Source organism: Candoia aspera, chromosome 3 (genome assembly GCF_035149785.1).
Source record: "Candoia aspera isolate rCanAsp1 chromosome 3, rCanAsp1.hap2, whole genome shotgun sequence".
Lineage (NCBI taxonomy): Eukaryota > Metazoa > Chordata > Lepidosauria > Squamata > Boidae > Candoia > Candoia aspera.
In genome coordinates, this window is record NC_086155.1 from 74027675 (window position 1) to 74054014 (window position 26340).

A 26340-nucleotide genomic window follows, 5' to 3' on the forward strand; every position below is an offset into this window, starting at 1 on the left:
ATGCATGCATTTAATAGAGACATAAAGATAGTAATTTCAGCACAGTGGTATATTTCATCAGTATGAATAAATACCTTTTTATTGTTTTGTTTGATACTTGATAGTGTATTCCCTGCTTTCCTCTGTGCCATTGTTGCATGACATTCTGTTTGGCACTCAGTTTATTTTTAGGCACAAGACTATCAAAGTGTTTTTTTTTTCCTTAGTGGGATTGTCAGTGATCTTGAAAAGGAGTCATATTACTTAGCACAAGAACGTTCTTGAAACAAAGAAGAAATATTGAACAAATGGGAAACTATAAATCTAGACCAACCCAAACTTGTACTGGTAATTTCTTTTGCTTTTTAAAAAAGAAATATGAATGTATTATCAATAATTCATTTTAATTTGCTCCCTGTTTCAAATGTCAGGTATTTATTGTTGATAGTTAAGCAGAAGAATGGCATGACTCAGAAACAGGTTTTCCTTTCAACTGAAAGGATAGCAGACTCAGGACTGTATTGATTTAATTGAGATTTTATAAAAATCAAGCTATATGAAAAATATCAATTTTTTAAAATGTATACTTTGTACTTTTCATATTTATATAAACATATAATGATCTATAATAATATTATAGATAAAATTATTTATTTATAAAATACAATTGTTTGAGTAAATAAATATTAACACAAATTTCTGACCCAGAAGATGTATTCTGACCTATGAATATATATTGTCAATCAGGGATTTTCAATATAAAATTGTGATTTTCAGATACCCAAAGGTATTTAAGTCAAGATTTATATAGCTTTCTGTTTTAATTGTAGACGAATGGAAGAAAAAGGTTAGTGAAGCATATGCTATAATCATTGAAAGATTAGAAGATGACCTGTTAATCAAAGAGAAGGAGCTTACGGAGCTGAAACACGTCTTCAGGTAAACAGTTCTCTGAAAGTTGTTTAAGAACAACAGTGAACCTGATTTGTTTTTAACTTCCATTGTCATATATTGTTAGGATTAAGGGGGCCATTAAAATACTCTAAGAAAGCAGAACTAGACAACAAAAAGAGAATCTAATAAAGAGTTCGTTTGTTTATAGTTAACTGTACCTCAACTGCAAATATCATAATAATGAGCAATATTTGATATGCATTCACCAAATCTATGCAGATTTTCTCTCATCTTTCATACAGATATTTCTCTCTCACACATCCATACATTATTCTTGGCTTTTTCTCCTTTGCACACTCATACACATCAGATGTGGGATTTGGGACTGCACAGGATTATTTTGTTAATCAGTACAGTATTCTGTAGTTTGTTTCTATTACTCCTCAAGTAATAGTGGGGGGGATATTTTAATCAAATATCCCATAGATGCCATAATAGATGGTGGGAAGCCATATCCCCTCAGTTATGTTTCTGGAGAGCTTGTCCATCTAGAGTGACATTGCTCATATAAAGATAAGGGGGTTAAACTTTTTGGGCAGAATAATAACTTCAGCTGGTTCCTCTTCAGATCATGTAAGTTTTACCCTAGTTATAACTGTGAGGCATCTGAGTTTTCTAAATTCCATTTTCCTCAAAATAAGAAACCTCCTTTTCATATTGTTTGCAATTTATATTTTATTCAAGTTTTGGTTGATGATTTATTTGTGAATTTGAACAGTTGGAAATGCAGTGTATTTACATGCAAGTCCATGGAACACGAGGCTTCACCATACAACTAAATGCTGCATATTGAATGGGAAGGGACCTCAGAGAGTAAATTAATTAGTTTGACTTTTGCTATGACCTGAGCTGTCTTCATTGTGTGTATTTGTGGATTATTTTTGGCAGGAAATCTATGTTACTCATCTGCAGGAAATGATTGGATGCGCTGGTAGTAGCAGTAACTTCTAGTGCAGTCTTTCAAAACATTGTTTAATAATTCTGAAGCTTAAATTATATGTACACCTACCTATCAACCTGGGTCCATCATATTTTCAGGAAAGGGGTTGTTGTGCTCTTGAGCCTAATGTGTCCCCTTTTCTTTTAGTCCTCCTGAGGCTGTATTAAGTACACCAGTGTAGTTGGATTGAAACAACAAGTTGGTACTAAAAACACTAAAAGTTTGTTTTAGTTTCATTGTTTTACAGAGAAGATGCTACTTGGGTTTCAGAAACTGAGTGCCAAATGTGGACATTCTTGCTTGCAGCTCTGTAGAAAGGACCAAAATGTTTCTATAAAATCACAGTGTAGTGTGGGGAGAAAGACAGGATGGAGCATGGTTTGGCCTTCTTCTGCATGAAAGGGATGTTCATGTTCAAGAAATCAAATATTGGACTTTGTTTACAGGTAGCCTCTGATTAGCATCTTCCATCTTTGCAGTGTGTTTGTGCATTCTGAAGTATATTGTTGGAATGAATCTGAAGTGCTGCTTAGCACACTCACTTGCATTACGTTTTGCTGAACTCAATGGGGCTTAATGTTGACAGATCTAAGCTTGTGCTGTAATTTCATTGTGGCCAGTGGCTGGATTGCAGGATTGCAATTATTTGAAATATGTTCAATTAAGGTCAGTGGCTAGGAAATTAAATTTTGTTGAAAGATGCATAATTTCAAGGGTAGAGAGAGAACATGTGTAAGGTAACCAATATTAATCCTGAAAGCAGATAGGAAAAAGAATCTTGAAAGAGCAGTTTGCCTTTATTGTTCTTGCAGAGGTACCTTATGAAAGAAAAACCTTGGCACTGTGAAAAGTCATAGCAACTGTGATGATTCCAAAATGATGAATGTGCACCATGATCCCATATTGTGCAAATTATACTCTTACGTATTTGCATTCTAATGTCTGACACAAATTCAGGAGTTACAGAATTTGCATGGTGATATCATTGTGCACATTTCATCATTTTCTACCACTACCCCTCACAGATGTCCATATGATTTGCACAATTTATTTTATTTTTATTTTATTTATTTTTATCCTGCCTTTATTATTTTTATAAATAACTCAAGGTGACAAACATACCTATTACTCCTTCCTCTTCCTCTTTTCCCCACAACAACAACCCTGTGAGGCGAGTTAGGCTGAGAGAGAGAGACTGGCCCAAGGTCACCCAGCCGGCTTTCATGCCTAAGGCGGGATTAGAACTCACAGACTCTGGTTTATAGGCCAGCACTTTAAGCACTAGACCAAACAATGCATGCAAACACCTCTCTCTAGTATACAGCTTGAATTTTGTTTCTGAATCCTAAAAGAAGGGAATACAGACAGCAAACAAGACATTTGTAACTGAGTCTGAAGCAGGATTTGACATCTCAGGAGCGGTTTTCCCTAAATCCAGATTGAGAAATATATCTAAATAATGAAAGCTGATTGTAGATACTTTACTGTAACTAGCTTATTTGTATATAACAAAATAAATAAAACATGCCACTTTCATTACAAAGACAAATCAGGGCCAATTTCTGATCCAGTATCATTTATTTGCATTTATTATTTATTACTAAGACTTCTGTGTCACTCCATTCCAGATTGAGATCCCTGAGAATTTGATTAGAAATTCTAATTTTGAGAATTTGACGATCAATGCAAAGATATGATATGATGATGATGATGATGATGAAAACAGAATCATAACTATTATCTTCTGACTATGTTAATTCACTCCATCCGGTCCATTTACCAATATCTTTACTGGTAATAGTCGAAATCATTTAAATACACCTTCAACCTTCAGTGCTGTTGTTTGTTTATTTTAAGAAAACTCCTCAAGTAATAGTGGGGGGGATATTTTAATCAAGTATTAATCAAGATAAGCCTGAATGAACTAAGAAACTCATATATAAATGAAAAATGAGATTTTCTTTGCAACTTGAACAATATTTTTGTAGAAAAAAGCCAGTGGAGAATGAAATCTATAAGGTTTTTTTTTAAGTGACCATAATATATAGGTTTATAGTACAATATACTAGAAAAGTTTCCATTTAGCAAATGCAACCAAAGTAATCATTTTAGTGTGTTAGTCATACTGACACTGGCTCCAGAACTGTATGCTTACAATCTCATTTGTATCCAACCCATTTTTATATGCTCAGCTTTTCTTAAGATATGAGAGCAGGGTCCAACAGGAGCAAGATCAAATGTTAGTCTTTAATTTGAATAAAAATATGAAGGTTTCACAACCTCATCCTTTTTCACTGTGTTTTCCCAGTTGCTACAAGTTTATTATGCCCACAGTGGGAGTGTGGGTGAAGAAATGAGGTAGCCGATACAACAGAACTGGATGAGTAAAATAATCTAGGCTATAACTTTAGTAATAATGGATGACATGTAAGGGCAAGAGCACAGACCTTTTCTTGCCAAGTAGGAAATGCTGAGTAGGCAGTATCTGAATTTTACTTTATTTATTAGTGGACTCAAAGTCATCTTGCAGAACATAAAACCTTCACAAAGCAATTCCCTCATTACTCTTTTTACATTAAATGGTCTGTGAATGCATGGATTCCATTGTCTTCCCAACCCAAATATCATATGCCTCCATTCCTCATTATATGAGCAACAGAGGAAAGGAAGGAAGGAAGGAAGGAAGGAAGGAAGGAAGGAAGGAAGGAAGGAAGGAAGGAAGGAAGGAAGGAAGGAAGGAAGGAAGGAAGGAAGGAAGGAAGGGTCTTCAAAATTTAAATATTATAACCTCGTTTTATTAAAATATCACAGATTGATAAACAGTTTATTGATTGTTTGTGAGTATATTCTAAGAATTTCTATTTTAGGCTTTTACAAACTGGCTATAATCTTCCTTGAAGTGTTATCTCAATACAAACTGTTGGTTCATTCTAATTTGAGATGGTGCTTCATTTTGGAAATTCAAGGCATTCCATGTCGGAATGGTATATAAATCAGCTTATATATTAAAAATATTCTGCCTTGCTAGTATATGCCCATTGAATCAAATTATCCATTCAGTCGTATCCAACCCTTGGCATTTCCATAAGCAGCTCTCTCCATGATTTCTGATCTTGTACAGCTTCTTTCAGTTGCTTTATATTTTGGCCTGTGTCTGCTTTGATTACATCCAACCAGCACGTTCTTTGGCAACCTCATCATCTTTTGCCACTGACCATTCCAAGCATAACATCTTTCTCCAATGATGTTGATCTCATGACATGACCAAAGTAACTAAGTCTAAGTTTTGTTATTTTTCCTTCTAGTGACATGACCGGTTTTATGCACTCCAACACTTCTTTATTTGTTATCTTTGCAGTCCAAGGGATGTGCAAGAGCCTCCTCCAAGACCATAGTTCAAACGAATCAATTTTCCTTCTATCCAACTTTTTCATCGTCCAACTTTCACAGTCATATGTAGTTATGGGGAACATGATAGTGCGGACTAGTCTACACTTAGTCGTCAAGCTGACATCCTTGTTTTTCCATTCCTTTAACTGTCTGCATCAAAGGAGCAAGAACAGTCCTAATCTTCAGATGGGAAGATAGATAATCTTGCATAGGAATCATACTACAGTAAACACTAGCCTCATCCCATTTATATCATCATAAAGCAAACTAAGAAGAAGCTTTCATTCTGGTTTTCCCAGGAAATCTCTAAATAATTGATGAACAATCACTAGTCTAAACTAAGGTAACTGTGTAGCCTATATTCTGAAATTTAGACCAGCATTCAAAATTTGAAAAGAGAAAAATTTAAACACTTTTTGAAGCAGTGATGAAGTTTCAGGCTGAATGGCCGTAATCTAGTTTTCCTTTATTCTGATGTTTTGCCAGCAGCTGGTGGTTGGATCTTCAGAGGTAGTGTGAGCTGCTTTGTGGTATACCTCTCAGCAGCTCACAGGCAACTGAATTGACTGACTCAGCTCTTGTATTTGAATCTGGCAAGCTGATCTCTAATTGTCCATGTCATGGGAGTCCAAGAAAGCTGGTTCCTGATTGGTTCCTTGTCCGACTGGTCCATATTGAAGAAATTCCAAGAGTACTGGTTTCTGATTGGTCTTTCTTTGAGCCAGGCTGCTGGTTTGTTCCTTGCATAGGTGGATTCCTGATTGGCTTATTTTGGAGAATTCCAAGACAGCTAGTTCCTGACTGGACTGTTTTTCAGCCAGGATACTTCTAGGTGTTCTTTCTGGTGAGGCTGCTGCAGATTATTTTTGATTAGATAAGGGCTATTAAAATTAGTGTGGTGTAAAGCTGGGATCCATGCTTTATTGATGTTCAAACCGTCCTCCTTTCTGTTGAAGTTTTTGGAATGTTTATGGATCTTGATAGCCTGATGGCCTCCCTCTGTAGTTGCATATGGTAGTTTGACGTGGCTGCCAGTAGCTGTGTGTCTTGGAATTGGACCTCGCATTCAGTATGAAGCACAGCATATTCTGCTTCTGCTGATTTTTCAGGTTGTCCTAGACAGCAATACCCCTTGTCTAATGTTATATTCTTGTTTTCATTGCTCTTATTACAGAATATATTGCCCAGAGTCTGAATGATTGGGTTGGTTTATAAATACTGTAAATACATAAATAAACAGACAAACCCAAATGTTTATGAAGGAATTGGAATATATTATTTTCATCAAATCTAAGTTTTGGGCAACTTTGTCACCACTACTGAATGTAAAGCTACTCAGAACACTAGTAGGCCAAGGTCAGGCTTATGAAATTAGGGGTCACCAAAATTAATTCTGAAGTTCAGTATCCTTTGGTTACTGAGGCCATACTGGTTGGGAATTCTGGAAGTAGTGTGTTGTAGTAGTTAAGGAGTTACATTAGCACTAGGAAAACCCAGGTTCAAGTCCACTGTCAGCCATGGAAATTCTCTGGTGACTTCGGCCCAATCACTCTCCCTCAACTCAGTCTACTACACAGGATTGTTGTGGTAGGAAAAATGGGAAGAAGTACTATGTATGCTGCTGTAGAGAACCACAAACATGACCTTGGAAAAACTATGCAATGGCAATTAGCAAAACATGATTTAACCCTAGGACAGGAAGAAAACATTAGAAAGAAACTGTAATGAATGCCTATTCTAAAACATTATCAGACTCATGAGCAGGAATTCAAAGATATCTGATTTATTAAAGAATAGTATGCAGGATCACAAAGAAAGCTGAGAATGATAAAAGCATGCCAAATGCAAACTAAAAACCCTCGGTGTAAATGAGATCCCTCCCCCCGTAGAATATTCCCAAGTCCACAATCCCAGGTGCTCTTAACGGCTTCTGATGGTCTGTGGGAAAAGTCCTTGAACAGAGAACATAACCCAAACACATTCCATTGTAATGAACACAGATACAGAGCTTGGCACAAGGTCTCACAGCAGCTCCCTCCCAAACAGAAACACACGTCAGCGCCATGGCATGTGAAACATTACATTGTATAAACTACTTTGAATCAGTGAACATGACAGAAACTCTAGCTCTGCCTTAATTCTCTTGAGTATAGGAGAGAGGAAAGGAAAATGATGTCAGGCTTTCAAGATTCTGGTATTATATTCTATATCAATAACCTCAGTCCTAGTATTTGTTGTGGAATCTGTTTCCTGACCTGGCTTGCCTCCAAGGCCTGACAGCTGCCTTGAGTTCCTGAAGGATAGGCAGAATAGAACTCTAACAAACAAAGGTTAATTTAAGACTTTCATTTCTCCTCTTCACCTGGAATATGGTTGCTTCCTAAGGAGTCCATATGAAGAGAAGATTGAGAAACCTGGAAACAGCCACGTCTGCAACAAACTGCAATAACATCAAAATGACAACATGAAACATCATCACCAAGTGCCACCATCATGTACTCACATCCTGACATCTGATGCAAGTTGCAAATTGCATCATTTGTGTGATGATGTCATAACACACATTTTATCATACGCACATACACACACACCTATGCAGTAAGTAAGAAGGGAGAGATGTGTGAGATCTTCACTGTATTGCAAGAACAATAGAAAACTTCAACCACCAAGAACTGCTTTCATTTGGGGTGGGATACCAATGAGATCCATAAATATATAAATAAATACACAAGCCACTGTCTAAAATACAGAGGGACTGACAGAGATGCATCATAATGCAGGAACTACTGAGTACCTATATTTCACATATAATCAGGGCAGGTTTGTTTTAAGATGAGAACTTTAAGGTCATCATAGACTCAGCATTCATACTCAGATACTAGCCTGACTCCTACCGTATCATGGAGTTAATTTGCTAAGTGTGTAAGATGAATATAAATTTGCAAACTGTTCCACCCAGCTGTCCTCTCTGTCTCATCTGCCTATTAATGCTGAACATTGCCTTTGCCTAACCATGGCACAGGCATGCTCTGGAAATGTCTTTTATCTGCTGTGCCCTCACAAAATTTCTTTCATCCTGTCATCAACCTATGAGTGAGACAGCCTTGTTCTTAGCTGTAACACTGTTGAAGGGCTGTTTCCTCCCTTATTAGGACATCATCCTAAGGCAGCCTCGAGGTGCACAAAGTCTATTAGCTTTGTCATTCATTATACTGGAGGGGGATGGCAGTGACTAGGAGGAAACACAATAGAGGCAAGGCAGGGTCAGCCACAGGGACAGTAAATTTCATGCCACTATTGGTTGTGGCTTACTCAAATAGCCCTGGATAGGCCTTCAAATCAGCACTGGGGAAAAGCCCTCAGACAGAAATCATTCATCACAAACCTTCTTCCTTCTTCCTAATTACAGTGCTGCTTTTAAGATTACACTGCTTGAATGTTCAGAAACGTAATCAGATGCTTAAGGAGGGAAACAATATTTAAAACATAGGCACACAAATGTTTTATTAAATTAGTTGTGTTTTTCTTTCTTATGTAAGAAAGAAGAAAAGGAAGAGAGAGAAGAAATTAGTTCAAAACTTTTCCACGACTTGTTTGCCTACCACAAAGTAATCTGGGACAGCAGTTTTGTAATCTAGTTTTAGAATGCATTTTGCAACTTGGCCTTCAAATAAAACTCATCATTATTTTAATTATTGTTCCTTTTTCTATAGCAATCCAGTCCTAAATCAATAGAGAATAGGGATGGGAGAGAATGTCCAGTGAAAGTACCTATAAATATAAAAAGCACCACTTATATGTATTTACTAATTAAGGATCTTGATGAAGTTCAGTTTATATGTTTAGTTTGTTGCTAGTTTTTCTAACTGTATTTTCATTAATGAATTCTGTTTTGTTTTTTTGACATACAATTGTAAAAGGAGATCAATGAGTACTCTTAATGAATCATAAAACTGCAGATTCTGTAACAATTTTAGTTGATCGTGCATTTTTGCTAAAATGTCTGTGTAACAGGTACAAATGCTACAGATCAGTTCTTAATAAGATCATGTGTCTATATATCCTTGCGAAGATCTTAACATTAGAAGTGCATTATTAATAATGCCTTCATTTTAATTATTCAGTTCATCCACATAATTCTTTAGAAAGCACCATGAAATCCTTAGGCTGTATTAAAATGTACCATTTCAATAGCAGTAGAGGAAAATTAAAAGATAAATTGGGCTTAGATTTTTCTAATACGTAACTAATATTCAGTGGCTGTAGAAAATGCCAGCTCAGTTGTGTGATACAATTGTATAGAAAGTGAGGAAAAAATGGAGAAAACAGCACTTTTCTCTTAAGGGTGGATATTGTTTAAAATGAAACCCTTTTAATTATGCCTGTAAAATGGAATAACTGTGCTTCAGTTTAATAGTAAATTACAATGAAATGTCTACAAATGTTTCTAGATACATTTTTTTAAAAAAAGAAGATAATCCTTTTTATAAGCAAGCTGCAAAATAACGTTATGGTTTTTTAAAAAGCATTCTTTGTTCCATATTTCCCTTGTTATGGGATATTAAGGTTTTAAGGCAGTCAAGCAGTAAAATGGGTTAGCTACACAGAAGGAAGAAAGAAGCACTTCACAGGGTAAAGGAAGGAAGCTCATCCAAGGGAAAAGCTGCAGACTGGGCAGTGGTATCTCTCAGGATGCTAGTACTTCACTTGATCACTGACATTTTTCCCTGGGAGAAGTGTGGGTCAGGGTTCCTGGCACCAGGACTTGAAGGCATTTCCTGCTGACATCTGTTCTGATTATGACATTATCAAGCCAGTGGAAAGCTATGGCTGGATTCTGTTCTCCAGTCCTGAACTGGCTTGGTAAAAGTGCTTATGAAAAAGGTCTTGGAAGGAATAGTAGCAAAATATGCCTGCCAAAAAACAAACAACAACAACAAAAACTGGAATTTTAAGATGAAGATGCATATTTTCCAAATCACTGGAAGAAACTATTCCATTTACTCTGTTTTGGTCTGTCCCCACCTCAAGTACTATGTCCTGTTCTGGGCACCACATTTTAAGAAGGATTCAGAGAAACTGGAATAGGTCCAGAGAAACTGGAACACGTTCAGAGAAGGGCAATGAGGATAATCAGGGGACTGGAAACTAAGTCCTATGAAGAGAGATTGAAGGAGGTGAATATGTTTAGCCTTTAAAAAATGCTGAGGAGTGAGCAGGATATGATAGCAGTCTTCAAATACCTGAAAACATGTTGGCCGAGACCTCCTTCCTTCTATTTCCAGAGCCCAGGACAAAGAATAATGGATTTAAGTTACAAGAAGGCAGAGTCCTATTGAACGTTAGAAAAAAAACTTCCTAACAGTAACAGCCATTGACAGTGAAACCAATTATCGAGTGAGGTGGTGGGTTCCCCTTCATTCAGTGTGTTCAGATAAAGGCTAGATATACTTTAAATTGGATTCCTGTGCTGAGTAAGGGGCAGGACCTGGTGGCCCATAGAATCATTCTTTGCTTCTATGATTCTAAACAATAGTTAGCAAAAAGAAGAGCAACATGAATAAGCCTTGGGTCATGTTGCCTTCTAACCTTCCCTAAGAGGGATTTGGAAACTCTTACTGTCATTTTTCTTGATAAACTCTATCTGGTTAGAGGTCATGTTACACCTGAGTGGTCCTCTCCTTCTGCCTTTCTTTATTATACCTCTTTAGACATACTGTCTGCCAAGCTAGCAGATCAGCAAAGGTAGTCAATACTAACTATGGGTAGTTCTAGGAAGCCAGATTCAGAAAGCACACTCAGAAAGTGCCCATAAGGAATTTTAACCAGTTTGTTGACTGAACGACATAACAGACAATTATGTGAAAGTGAAAGTGAAAAGTGAATGCTTGGTAATTTCTCTTCCCAAAGTGCAGAAGGACTGGTCAGGAAAAGTATATTGCCATCTTGCTTGGGGCATAAGGAGGGGTAATCAATTCTGGGGGTGGTTAGCACCTTGAAGAGGCTTCCATGAATTAAATGAATTTAACTTAAGAACTTTTTAACATCTCTATCTTGGATTTTATATTTATATTTTTATTTAAGAATATTGTTTTTATTGTATTGTAATCTTTATTTATTTCAGGTTTATTGTAAACCACTCAGAGTCACTCTTTGAGTGAGATGGGCGGTTATGAAATTTGAAATACATACATACATACATACATGGGGGGGACAGAGAGAGAGAGAGCTCATTTTAAACTAGGGGCAGACAATCTGTACCCCTTCAAATGCTGTTGATTTTTCACCCAGTATCCCACTGCTGTTGGCCAACTGGCTGGACCTGCATGGAGCTCCACTTTTACAACATGTGTAAACAGAGCCCTGGTCTTTCTTGATGCTTCCCCCAGATTCAGGAGGGTTGGCATTAGGCTGACTTTCTTCCTTACGATACTAGCTTTCTATATATTCTATATAGAGAATATATAGATTCAAAATTCTATAGATTTTGTTTTCCTGTAAAAAGCAGTCTTTTTCTGGAAATGAGGGAGTGATAAAATATATAAACAATTATCAGAATTTGTCATTCTATTTTACTATTGCTTGAAAGATTTGAAGGGAAGGTTCGGAAAAATGAAATTGTGATGGATTTCTAGAACTGGTAGAATGAGGTTTGTGTAATAGCAAAGAAGAAGCAAGCAACCTGAATTTAGCACATGCTACTTTAACAGTGTTGTAGTAGGTGGCAGCACCACCTGAGCTTGTCTGACCTTGAAAAGGCTTGGTAGGATTGGACCCGTTCAGTACTTAGATGGGAAATCACCCCAAAATCCTAGTGCTATGCACTGGGATGTAAAAAAACCAACAACATAGAAGATAGAAATGGCAAACCACTACTGTACTTTTGCCAGTACAATAAACTAGGGAATGGGAGGGAGGGACAAGATAGACGTCCGCAATCAATCAGCTAGGATCAAAGGGACATTGAAATAAAATATGTTTAACTTGTTTATGGAGCTGCATTAAAGTGAGGGCTGCATGTAATTTCTGCAGAACAGTATTCCAAAAATGGGGGTACTACAAAGAAGGCCTGCAATCTCACCTTTGCCCCATGTACTTTCTGAAATGAAAGTACTGAATAGCTGTTAAAAGACCTTTGGTTTTTGAAAATGTTGTCTCCCATATCTTCATGAAATCATGACATTTTTTTTTGTCTTTCAGAATTTTCCCAATAAATTAAAACAGAGCAAAATATGACAACTAGAGTTATTTATGAAACCTTTTCCTTTCAGCTCTGATGAAGCCTTTGGCAAAGTGAATTTAAATTACCGTACAGAAAGTGGGCTGTCCCTTTTGCATCTGTGTTGTATTTGCAGTGGTAAGTATTTCAGCCAGTATCATCCTTGTGGCCATGAGTAATTAATTACATGAGCCAGTTTTGTCTAGTGGTGAAGGCACCGGGCTAGAATCCAGGAGACTGTGAGTTCTAGTCCTGCCTTAGGCATGGAAGCCGGCTGGGTGACCTTGGGCCAGTCACTTGCTCTCAGCCCAACTCACCTCACAGGGTTGCTGTTGTGGGGAAAATAGGAGGAAGATGAGGTATGTTCGCCACCTTGAGTTATTTATCAAAATAATAAAGGCTGGATAATAAATAAATAAATTTTACTTGTTTTTAATAAATCACAGCAAAGCTGTTACTATTTTTTAATTTTCAGCACTAATCTGATTGAATCATACATAGTGATCAGGTGACAATAGCTTCAACAAAAATGGAAAGATTGCTTCAACAAAATGGAAAGAATTACAGATAGATGATGACGACGATGAGGATGATATTTAGAAAAGTCATATTTTGGGCCATATGCCTTAAACTCATCTATAAATTAGAACAAGAACAAAATTAAAAGAGAGCCATGGGGAAGAAGCAACCATAGTTTTCTGCTAATGTAGAAATGGGCTGTTACTGTATTAATTTTAATAAAGAAATAATAAGTTACAGATTTTCGTAGTGAAGAACTCATCCAACGATGTATGACAGAATGTCCTCTAAATGTTACGGCCTTTTTTATCTTCTGTCTTCCACACAAGACTACTGTATATGCACATTCAGAAGCTATTCTGAGTCACTTAATCCTCCATAGCAAATCAGGAGATATGGTTTATAAGAGCTGCAGGGGGACATGAACAATCTCTTGTATTGGAATATACCATTTTATTAGTCAAAAGGCACAAGGAGTTCATCCCAAATATTATTTAATTGATATGGTTTATTTTCCAACATAGTATAATAAAGGAAGTGTCCAAGTAATTTCAATGGAATTCTAAATTCAAGTATATTACTAATTTGAAGGATAGGGATTTTCATTTGCTTGTATCTGATATCTTCAAGTTACTTCTGTAGCCAATATTTATTTCACAGGACATAAAACACATATTCGAACCCTCATGCTGAAAGGGCTGCGTCCCTCTAGGCTGACAAGAAACGGATTTACAGCTCTGCATTTAGCAGCTTACAAGGTAAACAGGATTACATTAATTAACTATATCTGGTTTCAAAAGAGCTTGATTCTCGTGTTTCCTGGAGAGTATTTTTTTCAGTAGATCATTCCATGACAAATTTTAATCAAGGGGAATATCCATTAGTATAATAACAGAAATATGGGTCCTTAGACAATGTCACATTATTGATCCATCTAGCTCAGCATAATCTTTACCAGCCTTTGCCAATCTGGTCTCTGGATGTTTGTGACTACAACTCTCATAATCTTCAACCAATGTAAAAAGTTCTGGTATTAATACACTTGTTTGGAAAGCACTAATCTATATTCAATAGCTGTAGTTCTCCAGGTTTTCTTAGAAGTCCCTTTTTCAGACCTACCTGAGATGCTGGGAACTTTCTGCAAACAAAACATGTGCTCTACCACCAAAGTTCCCATGATATTTTTCTAAATAATGATGTGCTTTTCCACATTTCAGGACAATGCAGAACTTTTAACAGCTTTACTGCATAGTGGAGCAGATATTCAACAAGTTGGTTATGGAGCACTTACAGCTCTTCATATTGCTACAATAGCTGGTCATCATGAGGTATGCTCTCTTACATGTATGTATTGTAATAATAATTAAAATCAAAAATAAGATAGTGTCCTATCTTGGATCAAAGAACCATGCTGAGACGGTTGATTAAGTCTCTAGTGTTTATTGTTCTACTCAACTAGACAGAAAATCCTGCTAAACTGAAAGGCCCTCATAGATAAAACCCATAAATCTAGGGCGGGTCTGCTCTTACTTTCTTCAAAGGAAGACTCAAAGCTTCTAAACTATGCATGCATTTTTCCCCCTGGATAGGGGCCCTCTCCTGTTCACCTTCAGTACTCATGACAGACAGATGTAAAATGGGTTGTCCACAGTGGTGGTCAACCACATAAAATGGCAGGTGTGACTGGATGCTTTAAGCCGTTCTCCTTTTTAACATGCATTGCATGTATCACATGTAAAAAGGGGTGGGGCTTCAATTACCCAATAACATCTGCCATTTTTATGTTGATCGAAAAGTATTATTTTGCATTGGAGCAGGATTAAGTAGATTTATCTTTCATTTAGAGATGGTTTGTGGTGCTAAATGTTACTGAGAGTTTGTTTCAAGAAAAGTATTTAGAAATTTTTTTAAAAAATTCTAAAACATAAATTTCTAAAACACCTTAAAAATATTTGCTCTTTTCTAAACTGAAATGCTATCTATAAGAATAAATGTTTTTCTATAACTTTCTGCTGTAAAATTAGGACAGATATTATGTAAAATACAGTATGGGTATTGGATGGGGAAGAACTGTCTCTGACTCAATCTTACCATGACCAAGGGACTGAAGGTGTTTGGTCCAGCCAGATCTGGGGATGTTCCATCTGTGACTTTGGATGGAGTAGCATTCCCCATTCAAATGTGGTACACAATCTGGGGTTTTTCCAGTACTCACACTCCTACTTGATGAGCATTTGGCAGCTGTGGCTAGGAAGGGCTTTGTACAGCTTCATCTGGTGCACCAGTTGTGCCTTTTCCTAGGTCGGGAGGCCTTTCAGATATCCACTCACACTCTGGGCACTTCATGGCTTGACTACTGTAATGTACTCTACATTGGGCTGCCCTAGATGACCATCTAGAAGCTCCAGCTCATCTAGAATGTAGTGGCGTGGGCAGTGATGGGCATGCCTCGGTATGCCCAAGGAATGTCTTTGCTTCACGAGCTGCACTTGTTGCTATTTTGCTTCCAGGTACAATTCAAGGTGCTGGTCATTACCTATAAGGCCCTATATGGTATCAGATCTGGTTACTTGATGGACCGCCTATGTGTCATAGTATCTGCCCAACCAATTTGATCCAGCAGGGTTGGCACAGGTTTCCTTCAATTAAAAATTTCCATCCAGCATGCCTTCTCTGTAGCAGTGCTTGTCCTCTGGAATGAGGTTCCCCCCGATGGCCCCCACCCTGCTGTTTTTTGAAGCCCCAAAGCCCCAGTTCTTCACCCAGGTCTTTGGTAAAGGTTATTGAAGCCCCCTTTGAGTTATATGGGTCCTTTCCTTTTAGTTCTTGTCTGGTTTTCATCATCTTTGTCATATTTTATTTTGTCTGTTAATTTCCTTGTCTATTAATTTCTTTTTAGTTGTGAACCACCCAGAATGGTTGGAAGTCAGGCAGTATATAAATTAAATATAGAAATCTCTTGGCGATCGTTCTGCAAAAATTGTTGACTTCTGAATTAATTTCAGTCTTTCAGAACATCAGACTATCTTTTAGAATCATTGTGGGTTTTTTTCTAAAAATTCAAACTTTTCAACTATTAAAAGTTTTTAAGTATCGTCCTCACCATTCCAACAGAATAAGTTAAGCTGTATTAACTCTTTTGCTTTCCAATCTCATGTTAAAAAATTATTCATGCTTTGTATGTCTACAGTATTCACTTTCCCATGCAATACAGGAACTGCCATCTATGGTAGCCTTTAAAAAGTTTATGTAAACACCTCTCTTTCAATTAGTCTATGGTGTTTGTTTATTTTAAACTAATTAATCCTTTGGGAAAATGATAATTTAACTCTATCTTAACAAGAGATCTTTACAACTGTTATGTGATTTGTATGTTTTAAATTGTTATTGTAGATTACCCAGGGACTACAGTGATGGGTGGTCTAAAAATTAAATAATTAAATATCAAAAAAATAATATATTTTACAGGTCTAAATGTAATGAGAGGATAATGTCCTGAGAGCTTCAAAACCTCCACCTCTTGCATTTCCATGTTTTGAGAACAGATAAATGCACATAACACAAAACAAAAAACATGAAAGGAGTGTGAAGCACTGACTGAATGCCCCTTTTTGGCATACTCTGATTGGTCTGTTGGAAAGAACACTCTGTTATATTCTCTGAATGCCAAGCTGCAGGTCAGCTTCAAACTGTTTTTGAAGAACTGGAGAGTGGAAACAACAATGTGGATGGGCCATTAATTACACACTGGAGAGATTCAGATGATACACTCACTATGGTTTATGGGTATATCATGAATGCCGTTGATTGCACATGTAGCTCCTTTCTCTGGCTCTGGGCAAGCCTGCACAGCTTGCCAACTGCCATCTTTGGCTTTATAAACATTTTAGGATTCTTGTCTCATCTGCCAACATCTCTGCTCTAACTAACTAGAAGGTCTATTCCTCTGGTTAGCAGAGCATAGAAGTTACGAGCAGATGACATGACAACCATAAAACAAATCCAAAACTAGCCAGCAATGGCCATTGGGAAGCTCTGTATGGCTGCAGGAAGGTGCCAGTTCATACAACCATTTGCGTTTACAACAAACTATAAACTACAGTAAGCATATATTCCGAACACAGTTATCCTATTACTCTGTTACATTTATCAGTGAGACTCCAGTTTTCAGTCAGAGACTATACTGTGAAAATCGTTAATTTATCTGTGGTCCAAGTACAGTGCAGGTGAAGCAGATAAGAGACAGATAATAGATGAGAACTTTCTGCAGGTCTCTAAAATCGCAAGCAAAATGTTTTCACAACTTCAGCTTGTAGCACAGATGGCAATATACAAATGGATTTGTAACACTGTTTCTTGCTTCTCAGCTTGATCTAAAGCCTGATCAGTCAGAAAAGATAAAGATTTCTGCCAAAACAATGTATAGCTCAGCTTCACATATTGTATTTTTGTTTACAGCTGTAAACATGTGGTGCTGTGAAAATGTTTTGGTCTCTCTCTTATGATTACACACTGAGTTATAACCCAGGAGGGTAAATCAAAGACTGCTGTAGTAACTAGAAAGTTATTATCATTAGAAAATGTATTTTGCAGCTAATTCTGAAGTAAACAAACTCTTCTGAATTCCTTACTAGAGTAATCCAAATGAATTTTGTGATCTAGGTTCTCCTGTGATCCCCCTAATATTTTCTCTGTGGACAAATCCAAAATCTTATAATCACGAACTTTGTATTGCCCCACATACCACTAACTGTACATCTCTTTCAGTGACTTCACACAACATCTCATTTCTTGTTGCCTTGGAAATGCTTTGTTTCAATCTATTCTTTTTAAATATTTCTGAAAGTGACATGAACAGAATAATTTCTGTAGTTAAAAGGTAATATATGTACCTCTACTTGTACTCATAGAAACCTTTTCATGAAATAAATAGGAAGAATAAAAACTTAGTACATATGCAAATGATTCTGTACTGGTAAAAACTGTGTTGTCCACAGGAAGTCAAAAAAGTCAAGATGGTGGTTGCAACAGTGTGACTGAAGCCCCACCCTTTTGTACGTGACATTGTCACACCCACAAAATGGTCAAGGCTTCGATTGTGGTGTCATCATTTCCATCTTGACTTTTTTTACACAAACCCGCCCCCCTCAACACTGTTGGATAAAAATAAGGACAGCATCCCTTTTGAAATCTGTTGAATGAGAATAATGTATCCCTAAGATGGAGGACATAATAATAAAAGTCCAAAAGCTCAAGAGCAATACCTTTGTTATGCCAGCCGGAGTTATGTGATAGTTGAAAGTATTTCATTTTCCTAAAACTCTTCATTGGATAGGATGGTTCATAGTCAAAAGATATAAAGTATACTGATGATAACAAACCCCAAACAGGCGGATGACCTCAGCCAATGGTTTCATGTAGATGTTGAAAAGGAGAGGAGAGAGAATAGAACCCTGTGGCTCCCCACAAAGAAGGGGCCTGGGAACAATTTCTCTCCACCAACTAACACCACCATAAAATGGTGTCCCCAAAACCCCAACCCATGGAGCGGGATCAGTAGGATACCGACAGCTGAATTTACTCCATCCAACTCTCTGATAATCTCTACATCATAGTAGAGTGTTGCAGCATCACTTGTAATAATGGGAAATGCTGACTTTAGAGAGTCTTGGGCTTATTTTATACAACACACTAAGGGTCCATAGAAGACACGCAGAGCTCTTCACCAGATGAGCTGTTGCAGAAAGGGGTTCCTGATATAGATAGATTAAAAACCACTACATGAGGAAAGTGTTTATAAATATACTGTACCTACCATGACTCACTGGTCCAAGTCTTCCCAAAACAGGGATCACAGAAAACGATCTGTGGAAATGCTTGGTGGAGATATTTAATGACAGCCAATCATCCACGTGACCTAGTAATATTATGCGCAAAGTTACATTAGTCAATAATCTCTCCAATTATACATTCTAGTTTTGCTTTGAAATGTACGAAAATGCTTTGTGTGTCCATAAGAAATACCATTTACCTCCCTATGTTTCTAGGCAATGAGAAGGGTGTATTTTAAACACAATCCAATAGTCACTTGCTGTCATTCCCTTTAAAAGGGGACAGGGAAAAAAGTGTATATTTAAAGAGCTGTCCTTGTCACTCTCCCAACAGCAAGCACTTTGTCTCTGCCTTTTAAGCTTATATATATGTATATCTATACGTATATATGTGTATGTGTCTATGTGTCTATGAATGTGTGTATGCATGCTGTTTTGTAACCTGCAGTAAATGTGACTTCCAGGAATTGTGGGAATGGATAACTTTATAGCCTGCTGTAAATCATTGTTAATGATGTGCAGTATGTTACCTATTTCATATCTAGCTGGAACTGAACTGGGTAAATGTCAGGATCAGGATCTAAAATGATGTGCAGTGTTATAAATTGATCTACCACTTGAAAATGGTAGGAAATGCATCTAAGAACTGGAAAAAAAGTCATTTGATTTCATTTTCTTCTCCAGCTTTATGTTGTTATATATGCAGATTAACTAGTCAAATTCCCCAAATTTAAGATTAGTTTGAATCATTTATATTAAAGGCATCAAATCCAAAAAGTCTCGGTTCTATATTAAGATGTTCATGTATCATATTACCATTCATAGATTATAACATATATTGCAAATTATTTCTTACTCTCAATATTTAATTATGTAGTAAGGATAAACAAATTCATGTCATGTAGTGAGAATGACCTTGGATGATGAGAGAAAGAGATGCTGCCTAGGGAACGATCAGATAAAAGGGGGAGGTGCCCGCAACTGAGTAACGGGCAGAGAAAGAAACTCAGAAGGATCCTCCCTAACTGATCAGGCAGTAAAAAAGGATAGTAGGAGATTTGTACTTTCAGACTTGCAAGATTCTGTTAATGTAGCCTAACAATAAAGTAGAATTAGCTCATCTGGTCTCATTTCCTGTCTGGTTTACCTGGGAGGGCTGACATGTCAGCACTGCAAGCATATATATCACTATGTATATGCCATACTCCAAATATCTGAAATAATCTTTCTTTGTGTGAGAAATATATCCTTTCTTCATTTGAATGTCAGCCTGACATTCAGAGGACAATCCTGTGCATATTTACTCAGAGCTAAGCCCCACTGAGTTTAATGGGACTTAGATCCAGATAAATGAGGTTAGGACTACAGACTTATTAGTGTTTCTTGGTAAAAGATGGTTCTCTTTCTATCTTTATATATACAGAAATACCCAGACAGAAGGCACATACAATATCTAAGCATAATATATTCAGGTATATTATATCAAGTAGGAAGGATGTACACGTATAAAATTTGGCATGTGCTCTTTCTGAATTAAGAAATGCAAGAGGCAATTTATTCAGTTGCTAGCTAAAGCCAAGGTTGACTAGGAGAATATGATTCATATTTAGTATTCATATATCAACAAAGATGTAATGTCACAGCATAACTTACATTTCAGTTTATATATGAAATGATTACAGTTAAGATAAAGTGCTTTCTAAACCACAGTGGCACTTTTATTTCTAACAACAAAGTTTTACTGAAACATTCCATTAATTTAAAATACTTGTATTTCATTGTGACCATCTCATAATCTTAAATCCTGGCTTACTGCATGTTCATTAAACTCTAGTTAATTTCTTGGGATTATTTCATTCTCCTCATCTAGTGTATTCAATGGTGTGCTACCTGGGGATAAAATCATTCACTGTGTAAGAACCTTATGCTATCATAAATTTAGTAACAGCTGCAGCTCTGGCATGTTGGCAGGTTTGGATGAAATAATGAGATGAAATCCATCCAGTGCATAATTAATACGCTTAGTATTTCTGCTTGTATTTTATACTAAAACCAAGCCCAACCAAATGGAGTTACAGTAACCCAGAATTAATTATTCTTTCTACATTTACAACTTATTACAAAGAGAAATCAAATCTGCAGGCTGATAAATATGTTTATATGTGTTCATGAAAATACTGGGATATTACATATTGGTGTTTTCCACAATTTGTACTCATATTAAATGAATGGGAAGATTCAGGCTGAAAGGAGGAATACAACATTTTAGTGTGGCAGAATATATGTATATAGTCATCCCAGGAGGTTTGCAAGGGAGCAAATAATGACATGAGTCTGATGACATCATCATGCAAATGCTACGACTTATGTAATTGCATCATACATACATACATGCATACATACATGTACATTGTGTATATATAATACACACACACACAATTGCAACATTTGTGTGATGATGTCATCATTTTGATATCATCATGGTTCATTACAGATGCTGCTGTGAGCAAATAGTTCTCAGCCATGTGATGACCACTGGCCCAGAAGTAGGGTCTGACCATCATCTGGTTTGAAGCAAGGTCAAACTGAAATTGAAACTTGTATCACACTGCCATCCACCACCTTGATTCCAGCTGAACTTACTGTGATCTCAACAATACCAAGAAGCATATCGGATAGAACTGCACAACGGATTTGATACCCTGTGACCAAATGAAGGTGATGACAATGTTGAGGAGCAGTTGTTTGAAGTCAGAGGCACCATCAACATCTTGACAGAAACTATTGACCCTCAGATGAAAAAAAAGGCATCAAAAATGAATAATGGAGAACACCATTGACTTGATATAAGAAACGTGTAAATCCAACAGAGACAATACAGATAGCCAGGTAGATGCACTGAGCCTTCCAGGGGATATAACTGCTTTAGGACATCACTTACACTGGTGCATTTTGCAAAGTGCCATCCCACCATCCCTTTTGAATTGCTGTCAACAGTCCTTGTCTATATCCCTGTTTGGTAAATATGTTATATTACCACCATTTATGTAAGACCTAGATAAGTAATCAAGATTCAGCATGCAATGTACGTAGATTGTTCATATTCAGTTATAGATTGTGCAGAACCTGACAGTATGAGCAAAAATGTATATATTAAAATGAAGAAACAGTATGAAATACAGAGTTAACATTTCCAAGTTTTAAGCACAATAAAGAATGTGCAAAAACAATGTGGAAATATTCAGCATTTTAGGAATGTTTGGGTTAAAACTGTTGGCTATACCAACTGGAAACATGCTTTTCAACTGATCCATAGTTTTTATTACTATGTTACATTGTACTCTAAAAACCATCATAGAGTTCTTTTCACAACATTGACATTATTATTGCTGGAAAGGCATTTAGAGAATTTAGCAGTGAATATCATGAAATGTATACAAATACATGAACAATGCAGTGTATAGACATTATCTTGGCCTCCCTGGAATAATGTCTGGTCTGGTTTATCATTGTGGTATAACCTCCACCTGACAGGCAACCATCAAGGTCATCCAAAGCCTATTCAACTGAATGTTGGCTGTTACATAGAAATGTTGTTGTTGTTATTATTCACTGGATAAATTGTAAAACTTCAGGAAAAAAGTATCAATAAAATAAAATAAAACTCAGCATATACTTTAAAAAGGTAAAACTCATATTCAAAGAAATCAAAGCATCATTAAACTTAATTAAAATACCAACAGAATAATATAAACTTTGTTGCCTGTCTAAACCATAATTGAGATACTGTAGTTTGACCTTATAATTCCTTAATATGAGTGCTACAAAAAAAGCCCTGATGCAGATGATCCAAAACTGGTGTTATATGGATTATCTAGATTTGGATAATCTCAATTGTCTTTAATTTCCCAAAGTACACCTGAAGTAGCAGAGTTCCAGGGCACCGTGGGAAATTCCAAGGGCACATTTCATCTCCAAGCGCATTCAATCATCCATATGTGGAAGAATTGGCCACCAAAGTTCCCACTCCTTCGAACAGAAATAGCTTTGGACATACATTATCTGGGTTATCTGGGTTAAGAATTCCTTCCTCGGTCCCTGACAAGGAAAAACTAGAACTTTTAACTTTTTAAAAAATTGTTTAGCTTTGTAAAACTTTCTTCCAAAGATGTGGTGCAATTTTAAATGCGATTAGGATGATCTGTGTGTTTAACTGACATGTGGGTATGATGATGGGTATCTTGCCACTTGAGAAAGCTTGTATTCATTCTACATAAAGCAAGAACAGTAACTGTTTTCCAATTTACCTCCAAGCATTTAGCTATACTTCAGGATATTCCAGCATAGCAATGGCCACTTAATGTAGACTGTTTTTTGCCTAACAATATGGAAATGCCTGCCCAACTATATCTAATTCTGAAAACAGAGTGAACTGCACTCTTTCAGCAGCAACATCATGTGGTAAATAATGAGCTGCCAACTGGAATTACAAGAAGAACAATAAGCATTATGAACCTTATGTAAAGCATCTACATCTGTCAGACAGTTACAAGAATTAACTGAGCCAAGTGATTTTTTCCCCATTTCTAATTTGAGCTTTGGTTGCATACAGAACAATTGAAAAGATGTAGAAAAGGAGCTACAGTAAAACAATGTTCTAAAAAGAAATCAGGAAATGTTGGTATAGCTAACAGGTAAGTATTTAATTTTTTAAATATGCTTATTTTTATATGTATATTTTAGGTTTATTGCATTCCACAAATTTTTGCTGACAAAATAAAGACTGAGGAAAGGAGAAGGAACTGATGAATGAGGTTTCTGTGGTTCTAGGAGTGAGGAGGAAATAGGACACTGAAATTGTAGGACACTGTTAAAAAAGCATGTAAGGCTCAAGTAGTAGAATGTGAAGGGTAGAAAGAAATAGGCCCCCAGCCAGATCTCCCATCTATGCAGAATCATATGACTGACCATGGATTGTGTAAATTCACACACATCTTGAATTCAAGTTGAATATTGTGGCCTCCACCTCTTTAAAATAATGTGTTAAAAATTGGTGTGCTGCAAACTGAAGTCCAGCCTGTTTTCTTTGGATGTGCATGAACAAAATTAGTTAACTTGAATTGTGGAAAGCCCTAGCTTATTATTCATAGACAGCAAGGGTCTTTGGGATAGTCCTAATCACATCGGCTTGATTTCACTCGCAGAAGCAGCTATGGTATTAGCAATTCACCAGCATAAAAAAGGTTAGTGTTAGGGGATTGGCCAGATTGCCCTTTTATGCATAAGGGTTGCCAACTGTTTCTAGAGGGCAAGAATGAATATCTACTCAAATCCAGCCCACCATGAATGGAACCTCTACCTCGTTTTCCTCCTCTGAGTTAGAAATAGTTTTTTCCAGCTAATGCATCAAGCATCGCTGTCCAGTTTGTCTGCTGTACTTCATTCTAGGCAAATTCCTGCAATTATTAGTTACCCCAAAGAGGCTAGAAAAACCCTGTTCCAGGTCTTTCTCAGTAGCTTGCTGCTGGTGACTTTATTTATTTATTTATTTTTTATTTATTCATTCATTCATTCATTCATTCATTCAATTTATATAGCCATCCATCTCACATTTGTGACTCTGTTCAGTTTACAATTCAAACATAATACCAAAACAAAAAGAAAAAATAAAGCAATCATACAAATAATACGAATGTTAAAGACAATTAAAAACCATACAGTACAGTACCCTTGCTTGACATGCAACATTTCTCCAATTCAAACTCAGCAGAAGCTTGCTTGCTTGCTTGCTCACTTGCTTTTTCACTTTGCCTGAGCCACCTACTCTTCTTCTGGGCTTTTTTTCTTTTTTCTTTAGTAAGTCCACTGGTACCCCAGTTCATCATTTTTCTAGTTACATGCGATCTGGGTGTCTTTCTCAAGTGACTGGAAAAAAAAGTGCAATAGTGCACTGGTATATTTATTAAAGAAAAAAAAGCTGAGTAAAAAAAGAGGAACCTTAGGGAAGGAAAAATAACAACAACAACAAAACTCCCACAACATTTGTAGTGTGTTTCAAACCAGGGACATTCTGCATTTCAGTCAAGCATTCTAACCAGTACATGGCTACAAAAAACTGTAGCAGAAACAGCAGTAGACCTGCTTGAGGAAAATCTGGGAAAATGCAAGATAATAATGTATATTTTACTGCTGGTTGTTATATCTATTTTGATGCTTTAACTTTGTATATATGCATTTAAGTGTAAGTATGTATATAGTTGTATCTATGTCCAGTAAGTAGACTAGGTAAGTATCTATGTCTAGTTAAGACCTGCCCCAGAAAAGAAAGAGACTGATAACTGCTTTCTTGAAACAGAAAGTTGGGAGGGCACAGACTGAATCTTTTTACAAGATGCTACCGAAACATCTCAGTCAGGTTGGGTTTTCCTTAAGATGACTTAGAGTTAAGCCAACATCAGGACAGGAGCAGGTGAAGAGTGCAGTGTGGCTATGTTCAGTATTAACTGGAATTCCAACCTTACTGGTTTTAGAAAAGTCAGCAATCAGAAGCTAACTTCAAACTTCAAAATTTCAGATTCTGGCTTGTCTGCAGAATGACAAGCCAGGTGTCCCAGCTCAGATGTGAAAATTGGCTTCTGATGAGTTCTCTAATTAGCATAGCAACTAAGTAGCGGGGCTTAGCAACTGGTGGCATGAGGAGTCAAGCAGAAAGCATACTGGGTATGAACTATAAGCTTTGGTTTTCAGGTTTATTTTTGGGTATTATATTCAAATCTCACCTTTTCTATAAGCATTTCAGGTGATGTGTTTGCTGAATCCGTTGCCTTGTAACAACAATCTTGTGAGAGATACTGGCTCAAAATCACTCAATGAGCTGCATAGTTGAATGGGAACTTGAATCTGGATCTCCTTAATCCTTTTTCAAATTCTTCAACACAGTGCCACATAGTGTCAAGGAATCTTTCCTTTTGATTATATAACAAAAAGTATATATTCCCCCCCCCATTTAGCGACTGCCTCGGACAGTGACCATTCGCAGTTACGACGGTAATGAAAAAGTGAGTTTGCGACCAATGCCCACATTTACGACTTTCGCAGCATCTCTCTCAGTCACGGGTTTGCCATTACCCTAAGGTGGTACACACTGTCCTGTGCCTGACCCACCTTTTTTTTTTTTCCTTTTTCCTTCCTCGTGGAATGGAGAGATTGCCTAAGCAAGCAATCTCTTCCTGAGCTGTTTTTCTCCATAGCGCAGCACAACCCTAAAAAGTGCTAACAGCAAGTTAACACGCTCAGCTCTGTGACCTTAATTAGTCGATTAGAACTCTCCTGCCAGCTAGCGCTGCTGCCTGACACTGATAAGACCCTAATCAGGTTCACACTGAAGGCTTTTGTTTGCCTTCTAAGTGGCTTGCTAGGCAAACAGCTGGTACTGGCACATTCCTTTTGATATGTATTCCCCATTGTGTGCCTGCTTACTCTCTTATAATCCCTTCCTAATCAATGAA

The 26340-nt window shown here is 36.9% G+C and overlaps 1 protein-coding gene across 1 annotated transcript in view; it reads left to right on the top strand.

Annotated features, from left to right (window-relative positions):
• Positions 1-287: 287 nt before the first annotated feature.
• Positions 288-26340, top strand: part of TNNI3K (TNNI3 interacting kinase) — a 215711-nt gene continuing 189658 nt past the window's right edge. The window contains exons 1-5 of the mRNA XM_063298129.1: positions 288-327; positions 810-918; positions 12535-12620; positions 13662-13759; positions 14219-14329. Coding sequence (XP_063154199.1) covers positions 288-327; positions 810-918; positions 12535-12620; positions 13662-13759; positions 14219-14329 — 444 coding nt within the window. The remainder of the gene's footprint in view (positions 328-809; positions 919-12534; positions 12621-13661; positions 13760-14218; positions 14330-26340) is intronic.